Here is a 19,166-nt window from a genome sequence, read left to right as displayed (position 1 = left end):
AAAAAAAAATGACCTCAACTCTGGATTCTTCTGAGCTCCAGTATGAAGTATTGCTCTACTACAGGACATTCATCGTAAACACTAAGGGTCTACAAAGACTGGTTGCCACTGGTCTAACCTGGCAGACTTCTGATACAATTCATCCTAACTACACCCTCTACCCCAGTGGTTCTCAAAGTGGGGTCCGGGGACCCCTTGGAGTCCGTGACCAGTGTCCGCGACCCATAGTCAAGGGGTCCGCAAAATAATTTGCTTAAAATTATAAAGTTGAGTTTTATCATTTTAAAAATTAATATCTACAGATGATGCCCCTTTTCACCCATAAAACTTAGGTCATGAAGAACCATTCCTACTACTGCTTAGCTTGGCTTATTTGTTAGCCAGCTAGCTGATGAATGTGTAGAAATGTTTGACTCAGTCCATGTTGTCAAGTGATACAAAATCCAAAACTGACAAAAGACAAAGTTGCACATCTGCCAAAAAAACATGGGATAGTGGACCTGTCCACAACTTCAGAGAATACAAATGACATGCTTAATTGTTACGGTTATGTTATTTATATGTTATTTAAATTAGGACCCTCTATGAATTTTGCAGTCGAGCCACTTTACACTTTAAAACCTAATGAATATTAGGCCCTACCTGACCAAATTTGACGCTGAACTCTGTACATGCTCAGATAATCTTTCACTTCAGCTATCGGAAAGATTTTCTACCACTTACTAGTATGTATAGTGAAACCTGTGCTGATGGTCCAGCCATGCTACCTGGGCCCCATTCTTCAGGCTAATGTTCCCTTTCTCCAACATTGCCCAGGTTACCAAAGTCTAATAGAATCCTTTGCAATGGAATGACTGTGTCAATGCTGCACTGACAAAACAGAAATAACAATTGGGACTACAAGTAATTTAGTAATAAAAAAACATCTCTTTTATTCCTTAACGTGTAAACATGTACACAACTCTACAATAGCAAATACATTAAAAGAGCACAGTTCATAAAACACAACAAACAAGCATGTAATTTCAAAAGAAGACAAACAACAACACTGGTGGACTGGTGGGATGGTGGCTTTGTAACAGAGCTGCCCAGTGACCTGGCACCATGGTGGGGAATGTAAATACAAAGCCAGGCTGGCCGGTCAGGTGGAACCAGCCCTTAACGCTGCGATTGGCCTCCACCATCGATGCAGAGAAGGGGTGGCCTCAGCTTGGACATCCCCTACACCTGCTGGACGCCAGGCTTGAGGCACACTAACCTGGCCACCTTCCAACTCTCAGTAAGTGTAGAGTTAGCGCATAGCTTTTGCTAGCATTTGCTTTCTAGTTGAGATTCTGGAACAGAATCATAGCATACTGCTGTAAGGCATTATGGTACCAGGATGGAGTTTGAGAAACATCAGATGAGGAACCGCTTGTCCACCAAAGTTTTCACAGCCAAATTCCTCCTGCCAAGTACATCACGGATGAGACGAAATACCTATATATATATATAAAAAAAACAAAGCTTGTCATATCATGGTTTATATATATCGGTATAAGGGAGGGAAATGGAAGAATGAGACAAGGTTGGCAGGTTAAACCAATATGAAGCAGGTTTAATAGAGCATTTCAACACATAACAATACTGACCATCTGCTGTAGGTAGGTGAGTGCAGCAGCGAGGATGAAGTTCTGGCTGCCCAGGTCCACCACACAGAAGAAGAGTGTGTCAAAAATAAGAAGAGTCGCTTCATTCCCATAGAACAGCACATCGCTGAACGAGTGAGACTCATCTTCACAGACACAGGCGCAAACACAGACATGCACACAACAAACAAAGTTATCTAGAGATTAATGATTAATCTGACTCCTATTTCTTTAACTTCTACAACCCCCCCCCCCCCCCCCCCCCCCCCCACACCACACACACACACACACACAAAATTAAGTGCACACAGATTGCAATATTGCAATATTTTTTGTTGGTGAGGAATGACTACCATTGTAAAAAATGCTCTTCTCGTTTGGTTCCATGAACTCCATCCCGATGACCCTCTCAAACAGGAGCTTGTCCCGGACGATGTAATCCATCTCCCGGTGTGCCTGCAGGGGCACAATAACACAGCTCACGGCACCACTCAGCACCAGCCTTTCCACACAACATGAAAACAACCCATCCATCAGCACTGATCAGAAGCCCCCCTCATATGTCCATCCATCTGCTGACCAGTGGCCCTTCCACTCACATGCTCGATGATGGAGCTGAGGAAGCGGTTCATGGTGTGGTACACCTTCGTGCTCTGCTCAAATGGATTGGAAGAGGCATCCAACAGCCTTGAGGGGCCATTTCTCTGTAGACAGGTTGATTAAGAGAGATTGTGAATTTGTACTGTGAAGTATTGCTGCGTGTGTGTGTGTGTGTGTGTGTGTGTGTGTGTGTGTGTGCAGGTGCCTGTGTGTGTGTGTGTGTGTGTGTGTGTGTACACGCCGTGCAGTTGTGCAGGTGCCTGTGTGTGTGTGTGTGCAGGTGCCTGTGTGTGTGTGTGTGCGTGTGTGTGTGTGTGTATTTTGAGTCTTACTCGGCTGAGAGGGTCCAGGATGCGGTCATACTGATTACGTAGGCGGTCAGTGATGGCGATCTGGAAGGTCTGAGTGTCTGAGTTTGGCAGCAGGCCCCTCTGGCCACACAGATTATCCTGCATACAGCGCAGACGTGGAGTAGAGAGCACCATGAGCCCAGTGCACAGTGGTATATTTCAAGGCTTAAAAGTGATATCGGTGTATAGTGAACACAAACATATGTCATAGTTAAAGTTTAATATTAGTGCTCTTCATAGGTAGGGTAGAAAATTTGCATTTTCCTGTGTGTTATGAGGACACAAACATGAAAAACAATTAGCAGTGAACATTGTAAGGATTAGGTTTCTCTCCTACATAAACTAACAACTAGACTTTTCAGTTATGCAACTCAGGACGCAGGACCGATACATGCTTTCACTGCATTTCTGGATATATTTCATTCCAACTCACACATAGACACACAGACACACACACACACAGACATACACACACACACACACACACACACACACACACACACACACAGACATACACACACACACACACACACACAGCCACACACACACAGACACACACACACAGACACACACACACACTTTGGCTTACCGCCTCTCTCTTCAGGTTAGCGTTCATCTCCTCCATGTTGGTATCAGCGTGGCCGTGGACAGAGCGACCGTGGATGTAGTAACCAAAGCAACGGTGGGGCAGCACCACGACAGAGATCTAGCCCATGAATGTGTGAGACACACACACACACACACACACACACACACACACACACACACACACACACACACACACACACACACACACACAGTTCAACAAATAGAGATCACATTTTCAAATCATTTACAGAACCCAATGTTCAAAAACAAAGAGTGTGAAACACAGGCCGCTATGACACCCATCATGTGCTCAGACTCACGTTGCTAATGGAGCAGAGATCCACAAACTGACGAATCTTATCCTCAACAAAGCGCTCGTGAAAAACAGTGAAGAACACCACCTGCAGACACACAAACACAAACAAACACAGACCCACCCAGAGAAGTAGGGAGGTTATCTCAGATCCTCATTCTTCTGACTGACACATTGTCTCAATATGACAGCGATGTGGGCACAGCTGTGTGTATCTGAGGTCAGTTCAAGCCTCTACAGCCTTCATGGACCCGTGCTGTTGTAGGGTTTCAATATACTGTGCATACAACAGCCACCTCTGTAGTCTGATGCCTCTATCATGGAAATGGACGATTGCAAATTATCTTCCTTATTACCCTTGGAGTCATGTCATATCACCTTTTAGGATAAAGTAGCCCAGGTGTGCAGCACAGAGGGATGAAGTGTGGATCCTGAGGCTTGTGTGCCCTATTTCCCTCAACTACCCAGCTAATGACATCATGTAGGGGTACATGAGATGAGAGCACCATACTCTGTGGTGTGTGTGAACGTGTGTGTGTGTTTGTTCACTCATCTCCATCCATACCTGGAGCAGCCCCACCAGGAGCCAGAGGCAGGAGGCCAGGCCGAAGCGGAGCACCTGGCTGTGTGCGGGGGCGTAGGCGTGTGGCGGCCGGTGCAGCGTCGGCGACGGCTCCCTGAGGGCCAGGCTGGACAAGCCCATCACCTCCAGCAGGAAGAGCACGCTCAGCACCTGGAACGTGGGGCTGATCTTACGCAGCGTCTGGATCTCGTTCCACTCGTTGGCCACAAAGTAGGTCCTCCAGATGCTGACCGGCGCCGCCACGCTCCTCCCCTCACCGCCTCCTGGCCACCAGCACACACACACAGTTACCAAACAGCTCATACATACAAACACACACACACAGTTACCAAACAGCTCATACATACAAACACACACACACACACACACACACACACACACACACAGTAACCAAACAGCTCATACATACAAACACACACAGTTACCAAACAGCTCATACATACAAACACACACACACAGTTACCAAACAGCTCATACATACAAACACACACACACACACACACACAGTTACCAAACAGCTCATACATACAAACACACACAGTTACCAAACAGCTCATACATACAAACACACACACACAGTTACCAAACAGCTCATACATACAAACACACACACACAGTTACCAAACAGATCATACATACAAACACACACACAGTTACCAAACAGCTCATACATACAAACACACACACACAGTTACCAAACAGCTCATACATACAAACACACACACAGTTACCAAACAGCTCATACATACAAACACACACACAGTTACCAAACAGATCATACATACAAACACACACACACAGTTACCAAACAGATCATACATACAAACACACACACAGTTACCAAACAGATCATACATACAAACACACACACACAGTTACCAAACAGTTCACACATACAGCACATGGCGTATTCATCCAGTAGCCTGGGTAGCTATGGGGAGATCACACTGGAAATAACACAGCGGCGGCCCCACTGTGTAACGTAAGGCTCAGACCATAATAATACCCTATTCATTCAGATAGAACTGGAGTCTAGACAAACGTATCATTGCTAAAGGCATTGCAAAGCTATGGCGCACAGCAACTCAGAACCTGAACGCTAGGCTATTTAAAGAGTAGAAAAATACCGAAATCAGTCTGTGTGTCATTTCCTACACGCAGAAACAGCCGCATTCCGTGGTAGAGATGGATCTCATAATAAATAGTAAACTTTACCCAGAAATCTCACGAAAACAAAACAAACAGAGATCTATTAGCAGAGGCCAATAAAATAGATCTATTAGCAGGGGGCAATAAAAGAGATCTATTAGCAGAGGACAATAAAATAGATCTATTAGCAGAGGCCAATAAAAGAGATCTATTAGCAGGGGGCAATAAAAGAGATCTATTAGCAGAGGACAATAAAATAGATCTATTAGCAGAGGACAATAAAAGAGATCTATTAGCAGGGGGCAATAAAAGAGATCTATTAGCAGAGGGCAATAAAAGAGATCTATTAGCAGAGGACAATAAAAGAGCTCACCCTCCACTAGTTTGAGTGATTTGCTGCGTGGCCTCTCCCAGTCTATGAAGAAGATATCCACCGTGAGCTGCTGCACAAGCTTATGGAGGAACTGCACTGCCTAGAGACCATAAGGAGAGGAGAGCAGAGTGAGGGATTACACAAAGAGGGTAGGTACCACCCATCTAAACTATACTAAACTAAACTAAACTAAAGACAGACACAGACCTCAACACTCTGTGAAGGAGATACTGAATTGTTAATTGGACAGGACAGCTGAGCATTCCATGCGACTGTGAGCTCCAGTGAGTAGGTGAGCACATACAGTTTGACCACCAGGGGGAGTGGCTGTAGACTGCTGACTGTGTTATGGACCAAGAATTGCTTTCCACCAGATCTGTCTTGTTCATGCCTCGGCGACACATTGAGGGAGCTGATAGCCACCACTCTGGTCAGTGTTTGTTTTGCCACCAGCTGCTCAGCGGCACGTTTCAGAAGCATTTGGGAAATGGAGCTACACTCGGCTCCGCTTCAAATAGGCACCAAGTCTCTTTATTCTTTATCTTTTATGGATGCTGCTTCTGGTCACTCCTGAAAACAGTTCAATGGCCATTAAGGTCGCTTGTTTCTCCTGTTTTGGTCTCGAGGGGGAAAACAAAAAAATCTTGGCTTCCCTATATCAAGGTTATAACCACTGGTTCCAGGCCAGAAGTCAGTCACCACCTGCAAAACTTCTATTTTTGACAGCTAAAACACTGTGACAAATCATTAAATGCAATATTAACTATGCGCAGTACACACTGAGGAGGAAAGGAGAGGAAGTACATGGTGTGCACACTCACAAGGAAACGCAATACAACAACACAAAACAGAGGACAGAGCAAAAACGCCACACAGACACAACCTGATGGAGAGGGATTTGGTGCAAATGAGCTGTTAGGGCAGGTGTTCTCACCTTGAAACCAAAGGCACAGCCCACGTATGTCACAAAACTCTCCTCCTGCTGAGGCAACGGCAGCAGCACAGACACAAACTGCTGAGCCTGGAAACACACACACACAAACACAACACACAGACACACACACACACACTTTGTTATTAGTTATTGCCCCTTACTTTTGAGGCTGAAAAAGAGGAAGAAAAGAAACACAGCTTAGAGACTAAGAGACACAAAGAATCAAAGAGAAGGGAAATCCCCACTTGCCTCCAGTGTCTGGAGAGAACATGCAGAGAATTTTTAAAGCAGAAGAGGAAAAAAGAAAGAAAAATTAAGATGGCAAAACTAGGCACAAGGGCCTCTGTAATATAAAGTCACACCAATACATGCACTCGTGGGCACAGTACACTGCACATTCACACACCTTGTAGAAAATGAGCCAGTACAGGCCAGTTCCCACGGTGATAACAAAGAAGACATTGGCCAAATCTCCAGCGTAGAACACCAGAAACTTCAGAATGGTCTGATGAAGACACAAACAGAGAAACACAAGTTAAAAAAAAATAAAAATGTCAGCAGTCGTATACAGCCGAGTACTGTGGTCCAAGCCTGTGAAGAGGAGTTGTTTACCTCCAGATCAATTATCTGAGACATGATTCTTCTCTTCCAGCTTGCGGTCTTCACCAGGGCATAAATCACAGCTACACCACCTAAAACACCTAGAGCAATCTGCCCCACATACACACATCATTAAGAAACTTTGTCACATGTCATACTTTAGGGTATCATACCAACCCTGAAATATAGAAATGACACAAAATACTGCAGATGCACACACAGACGCACGCACACACAGACGCACGCACACACACACACACACGCACACACACACGCACACACGCACACACAGACACCACTCACATCAGTCTTCACTTGGGCCTCATTTTGATCCATCTCATATTCCATGGAGAAGGCCACCTACAAATCCCAGTCACATATTAAATCATACAGGCAACAGCAACAACAGCAACAACAACAACAACGCATTGCTATAGCACTTTTCAAGGCACCCAAAGTGCAGAGCCACCTCACTGACCACCACCAGTGTGTAGAACCTGCCTGGGTGATGCACGGTAGCCATTATGCGCGAGAGAATGAATGAATGAATGAATGAGTCAATTACACTGGGGGATGATTAGGGGGCCTGGGAATTTAGCCAGGACACCGGGTGTCATTCGATCTTAAATGACCACAGTATTCAGGACCTCGGTTTAAACATCGTATCCGAAGGAACAAGCAACAAAAAAGGACATCAAGCAACAAAAAAGGACATTATATTCTATATAAGCATGGTCACACATTAAAGGTTGTATCAGCGATGGCGTTGTAACGTCACTTCTGTTGACATTCAAACAAAAGAGAGCTAGCTCGCTACTCCCTCCCCCTCCCTCCCGTGCAATTGAAACGCTCCTAAACGCGCATCTCGTTGGTGATTGGTTGGAACACTATTTATTTTGGTTTTGAGTGGTTGGTAGCACTGTTTTTTTTTTTGATGGCATGTTTATGGGGCAGGCAGCTAGCGAATCGTGAGGAAAGATTAGATGAATGTGATCATTTATGTTTGGGCTTGCAATCGCTGATACAACCTTTAATACGGGAGGGCATGTAGTATCTTTTATGTAGTATCTTTATTTTGTGTAACATCATTATTTTGTGAAACTAAATTATAGTCTCCTTAGCTAACTATATTATAGTATAGTATCCTTAGCGTATGGAAACGGAAGAATGGTTAGTATCCTTAGTGTATGGAAACGGAAGAATGGTTTAAGTGAAAACAAGCAGAGTTAGGAGTAGGTGCATTCCTAAGGGTCAGAGGTCAGGAAATGTAAGTAAACTATAAGGAATGTCTGGTTAGTGGAGTCAGAGGTTAAAGTAAGTAAATAGCCTAAATGGAAGAACTAGGCAGTTATTTATTAGTACAGGTGACCTGACCTGAGTCTTAATTGAATTTAAAGCTACACTTCTTCAGTATTCTTTCACTTTGTCAAAATCATTCTGAGTTTGGCTCAGTTGATCAGAATTCTACATGACAGGCAATATAAAAAATATATATATACTATTCACTTAACACACAGTACAATTAATGTTCTATGCATTGTAGCATACAGTTGTACTGCTGGGTACAGTAATACAGTATATCTATATATTTTTTAAATATGTAAATATATAAGTAAAACAAATGTGCACATTAAAGTGAGCATCTTAGGACACCCTCACAAATGTACTGTGCTTCTAACACTTTAAAATGACGGGGAATGAACTGACTCACAGAGACGGTCTGTGTGAGTGGCTCTGTGACGAGGACGTCTGTGTAGGAGACCGTGATGAGAGGGGGATACACCTCCCCCCGTTGCGTCAGTGGCACCAGCTGGAACCTGTGACAGAGCAGGACACAGTCAGCACCGCCACCGCCACGTCAGCTCCCCACATGATGACCACGGCCGGCCCGCTGTCTCACCCGATCCTGATGTCTGTGGCCACGCGCAGGACTCTGGGGGTGGCACTCAAACTCTTCTCTCGCCCACTCAGTGTGTCCACGATCATCAGCCTGCGCGTCAGGTACCAGTTATTTATGTTGGAGCCTATGGCACAGACATACAGTACAGTACACCGCGGTTACTGTTGAACTGTTGTTGGACTGTTGAACATTGATATTGGTCTTTTAAATACTTTCTCTTGTCTTTTTGTCTAAGCCACAGAAACGACTAAGACAAAGTGTTTATTATAAGCAGACAGAATGCCAAATGGTGTACTAATGGCTCAGCCCACAAGACACATCTAATTATCACTACCCCCCCCCCCCCCAATCTGACCCCAGACAGGAATGTATATTCTGTCATTATATCTAACCATATGTTCTAGATCTGTTTATTGTCTTGGCTTCACTTTGCAACATTGTGCCGTGCTGTTCGTAGAGCAGAGGTACCAGAACTCTTCTGTAACATCTAGAATAAAGAACTACTCTTTCGCAAGTCAGTCTCTAGTTTTACCTGCTCTAGCTACATTGGATTAACATTGGATCAACACTTTCTCACACACAAAACTCTCCTCCTGCTGAGGCAACGGCAGCAGCACAGACACAAACTGCTGAGCCTGGAAACACACACACACACACGCGCACGCGCACACACACACACACACACACACACACACACACACACACACACACACACACACACACACACACCATTAATTAGGTTTAACTCATTAGTTCACTGTTCACTGCATAAATGTGTGTTAGGTGTGAGAACATCATCACCTTGATTGATAAACTGTCCATTGAACTGTAGGTTGAGGTTTAGAACAGGCAGGGCCACAAGACGCCTTTCTCCCTGAGAGGACCTCAGCACCAGGAAGACGTCATAGAACAAGGGCTCAGGGAAACGGGCCAGCATCTCCGTAATAGGCAGCACACACTGACACCCAAACCCAAACAAACACACGCAGAATGAGGAATAAGCATCACTGTCACTGAAATGTTTGGCATGTGTGGTATAAGACATGTGTGTGTGTGTATTTTAAGACTCACACTTTGCTTGTAAGCGGTCCCAAAGGTGTAAGCAGCTTGTTGCCTGATGACTGTGTCAGGGCAGAGCTAGAAAATGGAGCAAAAAGTGTGAAAAAAGGGGAGGTTTTCATTAAGTCACTTTCAGAGTATGACAGACATTATCCAGGGTTGCTGATCAGTAACATTATTTCCCAGTGGCTCAGAGATTTCTCATTGGAAAACACAATACATACAATCCTGCAGGACCATCTGAGGAATGAGAGGAATCTGCCCATAGTGCAGGCCTGCCAAGTTGTGGCAACCTTGAAGATATGTTTTGAGAAGCACCTCGAGCCGAGAAAAACAAATGCTCACGTGGGCCTTCACGCATGCAGCCAAAAACAGACATAGCCAAACACGCAAGATACATTTTGGATAGCGAAGCCATCTTTAATATCGGATATCTATCTAAATTTGATCCAATGTGTTCCTGAAAGTGCAAATTTATTTTATTTTTTTTTGTGAGAGTGCCTCCCAGCCCTGGGCTTTAAGCACGCACGCACGCACGCACGCAGTTTTAAGTAAAAAAATCATACTGCCATACTTTGGTGTGAAAATGCGTGATTGCTATACAAAATGCTATACAAAATGCATATAGGTTGCCAGGTAACTGATAGTGTATTTAAACAGTAATGTTTGACTGTATGCAGCCTGTTCCAATACTTTTTATCTTAACACTTTAAAATGAGTAAACAGCAATAAAGGGCAGATAATGGGCGACAAAGAAATGGGGGCAAAGAAGAGAGGAGTAACGTGAGAAGAGGAGCCTGAAATAGTCAGGTCAGGGGTCAAACCTTCAGGAAGTGACAATCCATCAACCTCCCCCCATCTGGTCAGCTGACTTCTAATTCAGCTCTCCTCTTGTTGTTGGGTTGTGATTTGTTATGTGCCTCCTTAAAAGTTTAAACGGACTAATTCATAAAATATGCAATATGTGTATGTGTGTGTGTGCTACTTCATACCTGTAGAGCTCCTCTTGTAAGGTTTTCCCATCGTAAGAAAAGTCCTCCAGCATTGTAGACAGCAGCAATGAGCTCAATCTGTGTGTTCTAGAGAGAAAGGATACACACACAAAAATCTTTAGGTAGGTAAAAGTGTGACAACAGCTTCCTTTGTGGCTATTGCACTAATAATCGTACCTGATTAGGTCCTCTGAAACTATAGCCAATAGGGAGTGGTTCAGCTCGTAACACACGTGATGCCAAACCAGGCTGATCGCCATAATACAGCCAGGGCATGTTCATTCTCCTGCACAAACCACACCAATCATACTTAGTATACACCATACAAATCTATCTATACATCATTAGTTTCTACTTGAGTACTTTTGTGTGTGTGTGTGTGTGTGCGTGCGTGTGCGTGTGTGTGTTAAGGAGAGCACTGTGTGTGCATATCCAGTGATTTCTATAGCATATGCACTGTTTGTACCAATGTGTGATGTCCTGGGAGTGTCCTTGAGCCGCCGTGGTTCTGAATATAGTGTTGTAGAGCCCACATGCATCATTGGTCACGCTGCTGGAGGAGTACATGTTCATCACACACATGTTCCCCAGCACCTGACACGAGCTCCTGTTAGAGAACAACTACAGCAGAGCAGCAACAGGGTCACTAGAGCAGCCATCATCAAAACTATTCTACCATGGCATATCTGATTACTCTTGTCCTTATTTGAGGTTAGTGTGTATCTATGAATAATCTATGCACATGCACACATGTTAATAAAGGATATTAATAAGTAATATTACATTATTATATTATATTATACTATAATTATATTATCATCATATTCAAAATATTATATGAAATCATAAATCACATCATGATCATATTATATTATATATATCATAATTATAATGGTTACGGTCATAGTTTAGCAGACAATTTTATCTAATATTTAATTATATTATATTATATTATAGACACAAGTTTACCAAACAAGCTGCTGCTGAGGAGTAGAGAAAACTGGAGAACCACACAGACTGAACAGGAAGAGCCTGTAGAGGATATTTTTAACACACACACACACACACACACACACACACACACACACACACAGAGACACACACAAAATGAATATTCAATGTTACATACATTTAGCACTAGCTATTTATTTAGCAAAGCTGTATGTTATCAACAGATTCCTGCACAGTGCCCTTACCAGTTGAGCAAAGTTGACACTGGCAACCACAGTGGTAGGGAGGCTATTTGGGGGAAGACACAGCCCTCCAGCCTACAACGCACAACATCCATAAACACTCAGCATATTAAAGAGAGCACAGCCAACAACAAATTAATTATACAACAAAACACAAAATCCAAAAATAGAAAACAACACATTGTGCTTTTCTCACTACATGATAAAATCTACATAACATGAGGTGCAGTATGCCTCTCTATCTTACCAGGATGTTGGAGCCTCCACACAGGCAGGACAGGGATGTGTTAATGAATGAGTCATGGCATCTCACACACCTACCAGAGACAGCACACCATCAACAACATACACTCCTCTGGCATTTCCATAGCAAATCAGCATACATTCGCATAGTATCTTTGAAGCTTGTAATGTTAAATGAAACATAAATGACTGTATAAATTGTACTGTCAGTAATAATAACTACAGACCAACCACAGATCTTCCACTTCCACTCCAACAGACAACCTTTCGATTAACAATACAGGTTGTTTTGCAGAGTGTTACTAGCCTGGCCCTGATATTAGTCTGATATCTGACAATACATTAACATTTCCATTGGACATCCAAGGTGCTGGGCCAAACAGAGATGAGAGAGGATGACTAGTTTCTTGTGTGTATGTGAATATATACATTTCTGTACAGCAAAGGTAGGCCTAAATACTTTGTCTCCTGACTGCCGATGCAGTTCATTATCAGTTTGTTAGGCAAAGTAGGAAGTATTAAAGGTCTACACCCGTTATGGTGCTAGAGTTGGAAACGTTTCCCAGTTGTGAGAGGCCAGACTCACTTCACGAGGTGAAACAAAGCAGTGGATCTGTAAACCAGGCTAGGGTGTTACCTGCTTCCTGTGGAATCTGGGGCCGATAAGGCAGGATCGGAGTTGATGCAGAGCTCACAGGTGGCCTCTTCTTGAATGTTTCCCCTGTGGTCTCTCTCCACTAAAAAAAACACAGGCACACAAACATAACCCTGTGTTACAAACTGCTGGCAAGATGTATCTTGTATACCGGTACATTGATATGATATGTCTATTGAGACATTCCTGCAATATTGCCAGTACCTGACCAATATCTATAGGAACATGACCTCACTCAGAATTAGCTAATTTTTTCTCTCTCTCAGACTTGACAAATACTCTAGCATATCTGTGTCCCTGACTTTCTCACCCAGGATGTGGTTAGCAGGACAGATGCAGGTGCCATCTTCTCCAATGGCACCAGGTTCAGGACAACGAATACAGCCATAGCCATCTTGTGTCACCACCTGCAGTGCAACACACAAGTCAGCATACTACACATCCGTGTCTGCATCTCATTCTCTCTTCTGTTAGATAGCCAGACTGAATGACTGGAATACTTTTACTGTGAGAGCCGCAGCAAAATACATAGGCATAAAAGTAGCCTATTAGCTACCACGACTAATAGGCACCTTTTACGGTGGAAGCTATTAGCTTCAAATTAAAGTTCAATGTGTTGTTACCGGTTTTGATTCGGGACATCGTTGACAGGCAACCGAAGCGCCATTGCTGACAAGCACACGATACCCAACCTGGCACTCACAGCTCAGACCTGCGTGAGAGAAAAGTCCATCAGCTCTTGTGACAGGACGATGCCGTTAAAGCTATGACAACAACAGTCAAACGCAATAATGTAAAATCCACCTGTCATATCACAGAAAATCCGTGTCGGGTCTCTTCAGCCTCGAAAATTAAGGTTTGACATGAGCTTCTAAGAAGTATTTTATTACAATCAGTATTCAGTTAATGTTACCTAACAATCCCAATCTGCATTGATGATGGGATTTATTTATTTCGGAAACAGTGATTTCTTTCTTAGCTACTTATCTTCCTAGCGACAATGACCATGCGTTGTTGAATGTGCAGGGTATGACTAACGTTAGTGGTCGCACAGAGAAAGAGATTAACGAACGTTAGTTGTCTTGTTAGCTAACGTTACAATATTTCTAACGGTAACTTACATGCTAACAGTATCCAGCATGCTATGGATTTATTGTGCTAGCATGGCAGTCAGTCAAGCCGAAACGTTTAAACTTTCATCGTTGTATGCGACGTTAAAGTTAATATTATAACATGCTAACGGAGTTATCATAAGATTAGCTTGACATGTACCGTTATCTGATATATGCACAAGACAGGGATCATACCTCGCCAACATCATTTAACGTATAAAACCAACTTTGTCAAATAAACAGGGGCCTTTCTGTAACGAAGTAACTTTAGAGTCAATTCAAATATCTTGAGAGGGCTAATCTGACAAAACCACAAACCAGCAACCTGTTAGCTAACGTTAACATGTCGTGAACCACATTGGCTAACTTCGCGGGTTGGTTAGCGAGCACCTACCAGATTTACTAGGAACTTGATTTGGTCCGCACTTAATGCAGGATAAACTTGAGATGTCAAAAACGCTCTCTTTCCCACAGTCTGATGGCCCTTGGAAGGATATTGTGAATAGCTGACCAGAATAAGCACTTAGTTGAAGTAAAATGATAAAAGTTGCTCTGCAAATATTCGCTTGTGGCGTCCTCGTCGCCATGGTAGAGCGACTACAACAACTTCCTGTTTTGCCTCTACTATCTACCCCTCCCACCAACGCATACTCACATGCCCTGCGATTTTCCTCAGAGAGCTGACAGTCACGCATAAGGGACGGTGCTTGCTTTAGTTAAATAAATAAAGTATTTAGCCGTTACAAAGTTAGTTAAATTGTGTATATGTGCACTTGGAAAGTTGGTAAGTTTAGTGTTCAAGGTCATATCAGATAACGTTAATGTCTAATAAGGGGGCTCTGGCTCTGGTCATATCGAGAAGTAGGCTAATTTACTGGCTAAACCTTTGTTCAAAAGCCATGCGTGCTACTCATTGTTTTCTTTCTGGAAGTGAAGACATGGATTTGATTAGACCTACTGTATTGGGTTTGTGTTGTTTGTTTTATGTTTACTTATGGTCTAACTATGAATATTCTGTTTTCCCGCTGTAGGTACGTTCCATCCATGGCCATCGTGCTGCGTCTGCAGGGTCTAACCTTTGAGGCTGAAGCTGACGATATTCGCGAATTTTTTCATGGTTTATGGATTCCCCAGGGTGCTGTCCACATCACAGGAGGGGATCTGGGAGAGGCCTTTATCATATTTTCTTCAGAACAAGATGGCCAACTTGCCATGAGAAGATCTGGAAATGTTCTGAAGGGATCACATGTGACACTGCATATCAGCAGTCCAGCAGAATTGAAGGAAAAACTGGTTTTGAGCCTAAAGCAAGATTCTACAAAACTCAAAGATTCCCCTGAAACCCAGTCAGTGGACTCTACCAAACAATCTTGTGAAAAAGTGGAACCTCTGAGCAATAGTCAGCCGGATGCCGCAACATTGCTGCTAGCCCTGTGTATTGCTCTTAATAATGGAATGGAAACGAAAACACAAACAACATCCACTAAAGAGGATCCAAATAGCAGCAAACCTCTTATAAATTCGCAGACAACTCAAACCAGTCATTCACCATCACCAACAGCTCTTAGTCCGTCACTATCAACAACTGATAGTGACAAAGTGGAAAAGGAACAGTTGAAAATGGAAGCATCAGTCTGTAATCCTGGTTACTTGCGTCTATATGGGCTGCCACACACTATCACTAAAGCTGAAATCAGGCATTTTCTCCATGGCCTCTGTGTTCAACAGGTGCTTGTGAATGTCCGCTTGGGGGAACGCCGTGGTTGTCTGGTTAAGGTAGCCAGCGAGGACGAGGTGGAGGTAGGGCTGCAGAGGAATGGGAAAACCTTTCGTACATTTCCTGTGGAGATCAAGAAAGCCACAGTGAAGCAGTGGACCTATGCCACAATGAAACCCAAGGGCTCCCCACAGCAGATCCAAACAGTCACTTTGTCACCAGAAGTACACCTGGATCAAAAAGAAGCATGCATTTCAACACGTAAAAGGCCTCACTCTGGAGATCAGTTCCCAAAGACTTTCAAAAAGAAGCGCGAAGAATATTACATAATGGTAAGGAACCTCCAACCCAGCATGAATAAGACGGCAATAAAAACCCTTTTGGGCTGTTCCCATCTTCCAAACAGCAAGGTCCAGCACTTGCTTGATAAAAACCTCATGCGCACCAGTACAGCTTTTGTTGCTTTTGATCTGGTGGAGGATTATGTGTCTGCCATGAACCTCAGCGGCAGTCGCTTTGGAACACTGGTTCTGGATGTGTCATCTATCACCAGGGAAAAGATGATGTCCCAGTTGTGCTCAAACAGGAAAATGATGGATAAACCAAAATGGCCGCACTCTGGCTTAAGTAAAACCTGTGTATACGTGAGAAACTTACCCGCAGATGTGTCATTGGTGCAAGTCCAGGATATTTTTCAGCAGTTTCTTGTGGCGAAGGAGGATGTAACGTTGCTAAGAGATAACAAGGGGAACGGTCTTGGTGAGGCTGTCGTGTTATTTGGTACCGAAGCCACTGCTAGGGAAACCCTTTCTCTCCACAGGGGCAGCTTTCTTGGAAACGAAATTCTGCTCACCCTCATCACCCCTCAACAGCGGGGCAGCATGTTATCAGGACAGTCGCTTAATGATTGATAGCATTTCATGGTGAAATGTGGGCACAAACATGCTTTATCTGCAGTGGTAACATTAAATGTTAGCCCTAATCAAGTCAGCACCTAAAACACAAAGCAGCTTTACCCCTCGTGTTTATGAAGAATGTATCAGATTTGTTAGGTCTGCAGGCAAATGCACTGTTTATTTTTTGTTTGAAATGACTGAAAATCCCAAAGACATGAAACTTTAAGTTATTTTTTATTTTAATTTTATATTATATATTGCTCACACCTCTTTAAATGTGGACTACAGCACCAGCAGCATTTGTACTATTAGCTGAATGGTATAAGATATACGGAAAGCCCTGGCACTGGCACTATCTATGGCACCATGGAAAGTCTTAAGTTCTTATCCAGTGGCAAGAGAGCATAATGTCTTGGGAATGTATCCACTACTACAGACTGATGCCTTATACTGTAGCTGTCAATGTGGATTGATGCAACAAAAGAATATAATTGGGTGGAAAAACATTTTACAAGTTATATTTAGCCATACAGTTCTATATGTTTGTAAACTATTTTTGTTCATATATATTTTGTTGAGTTGTAAGTTAGACAATAAAATGTTCAAAATGATTGTGCTTTGACAATATTGCCTTAGCCTACACCAAAACATCTTATGACATTTAAAGTATGAAGCAATGATCGAGAGGAGCTTTTTAAATGCAAATTGACAGAAAGGAAAATAAACACAACTCAATCTGTAATTTATCTTGTCTTCAATATAGGCCAGTTTGAAAGGCTGAATTAGCTCTTATACTATTATTACTACTACTATAGGTACTACGGCAAATTAAAGTAGGCGAGATCATTTATCATTGCTTTATCTGCAAAAATGGTATGACTTAAAGGAAAATTCTGGTATTTAGCACTTTGAGTCCCTTTTCTGGTTTGTTTTGGATGAACTAGAGTGGTGGACACCGGAATTTTGACGATTGGTCCTGTCTCGACTTTTCTGACTCGTTTTGAATCGCCTTTGACTACTCAGAGTGGCTGCCAACAGGCATGCTCAAACATGTGCTAAAACAACCCTTAAACGTTCTTTTTCAAAACTGTGCAACTCACCTAGTGGTTAGTGGTGTTCGTTGATTATTAAAATCAAATATATCGGCGCAATGTATGATTTCCAGCCCTCTTATTTGCTATTGTGGAACTATTTTTTCAGACACCTCACAACCGCGTATAAACTTCCGCTTAATATTTGAACCTGAAGCATAGACGATGGCGCAGTAATATCAACGTGCAATGAGTCTTCCAACAGAAATCAATGGGATTTTACACAATGCCAAATAAAACACGACAGAAACAGACAGAACACCACTAACCACTCGGTGAGATGCACAGTTTTGAAAACGAACGTTGAGGGTTGTTTTAGGACATGTTTGAGTATGCCTGTTGGCAGCCACTCTTGAGTAGTCAAAGGCGATTTAAAACGAGTCAGAAAAGTCGAGACTGGACCAATTTTCCTTTAACCCAAGGCGTGGCTGGTCCATTTGGACAGATGGGGCAGAGCCCTACCAAAGATTAGATTTCTCCACTAGAAAAAATAGATTCTAAATAAATGTTATTTGTGCATTCATTCATTCAGGGCTTACTGTAACATATTACTCCACACAAAGTTTGGTGGTTAGTAGCCTAGACAGTTTTCAGAAATGGCCAGTGAGCAATGCATGCTGTAGCATTACAGAACTCATTCAAAAGGTTTAGAAATTAGATTAGGTCATTTCTTGTTTATATCATATAATATCAAGTATATTAAGTTAACCCACTATGTTGTTTGCTGTCAATATAATACAAATGAAACATGAAAATGTTAGATTAGATGCCTCTAGCATTAGTGTGGAGTCAATCTCTTTAATCCTCTTTGATCTCAAAACTGTAATGATTGTGGGAACTTGTGTTTTTTTTGTCACTCTCTGGTCCAATGGATCTTTGGTTGACCCCAGCAGCCCCCAGGTAACAGTTTCATGGTTATCTTGAGTGGTTAAGTGGGTGCTTCAACACTTTGGCTACTAGATCCAGCTCGCCTAGACAGACTCCTGCAGTGCTCGTCTCTTCCAGTTCCTGTCAATTCTTTTACTCTTAACTATGCAAGGAAACTGAAGACTTTGTTGGAGATATGTGGAGAGTGAGAACATTCATTTCCCTTTAAAAGTAGAATTGCATTCTGGGCTCTTATATGAGAAATCCTGGAAATATTTTAAAAGTTTAAGGTGAAAGCATGGTATTATTTTTTTTTCCTCATG

The 19,166-nt window shown here is 42.8% G+C and overlaps 2 protein-coding genes across 4 annotated transcripts; one reads left to right on the top strand and one right to left on the bottom strand.

Moving 5' to 3' along the window:
* Positions 1–907: 907 nt before the first annotated feature.
* On the bottom strand, positions 908–14,888 carry tmem67 (transmembrane protein 67). 2 transcript variants are annotated; one of them, XM_042106555.1, is made up of 27 exons: positions 14,667–14,888; positions 13,784–13,872; positions 13,471–13,567; positions 13,143–13,242; positions 12,510–12,579; positions 12,266–12,337; positions 12,039–12,101; positions 11,536–11,690; positions 11,247–11,355; positions 11,070–11,156; positions 10,090–10,155; positions 9,820–9,976; positions 9,019–9,142; positions 8,830–8,935; positions 7,422–7,478; positions 7,131–7,229; positions 6,925–7,023; positions 6,519–6,605; positions 5,585–5,684; positions 4,045–4,325; positions 3,487–3,567; positions 3,168–3,284; positions 2,561–2,677; positions 2,228–2,332; positions 1,982–2,084; positions 1,632–1,774; positions 908–1,479 (listed from the first exon to the last, which is right to left on the bottom strand). In XM_042106555.1, the coding sequence occupies exons 1-27, from the start codon at positions 14,857–14,859 to the stop codon at positions 1,399–1,401; spliced, it is 2,958 nt and encodes a 985-aa protein (XP_041962489.1). In that variant the 5' UTR covers positions 14,860–14,888; the 3' UTR covers positions 908–1,398. The 2 variants fall into 2 exon arrangements, with proteins under 2 accessions (XP_041962489.1, XP_041962488.1); XM_042106554.1 differs by having other exon boundaries at positions 908–1,447.
* Positions 13,861–17,501, top strand: rbm12ba (RNA binding motif protein 12Ba). 2 transcript variants are annotated; one of them, XM_042106557.1, is made up of 2 exons: positions 13,861–14,016; positions 15,304–17,501. In XM_042106557.1, the coding sequence occupies exon 2, from the start codon at positions 15,317–15,319 to the stop codon at positions 16,898–16,900; it is 1,584 nt and encodes a 527-aa protein (XP_041962491.1). In that variant the 5' UTR covers positions 13,861–14,016; positions 15,304–15,316; the 3' UTR covers positions 16,901–17,501. The 2 variants fall into 2 exon arrangements, with proteins under 2 accessions (XP_041962491.1, XP_041962490.1); XM_042106556.1 differs by lacking the exon at positions 13,861–14,016 and adding an exon at positions 14,916–15,056.
* The last annotated feature ends 1,665 nt before the right edge of the window (positions 17,502–19,166 follow it).

The sequence above is a fragment of the Alosa sapidissima genome, chromosome 10 (assembly GCF_018492685.1).
Source record: "Alosa sapidissima isolate fAloSap1 chromosome 10, fAloSap1.pri, whole genome shotgun sequence".
Lineage (NCBI taxonomy): Eukaryota > Metazoa > Chordata > Actinopteri > Clupeiformes > Clupeidae > Alosa > Alosa sapidissima.
This window is presented reverse-complemented; position numbering and strand designations above follow the sequence as displayed.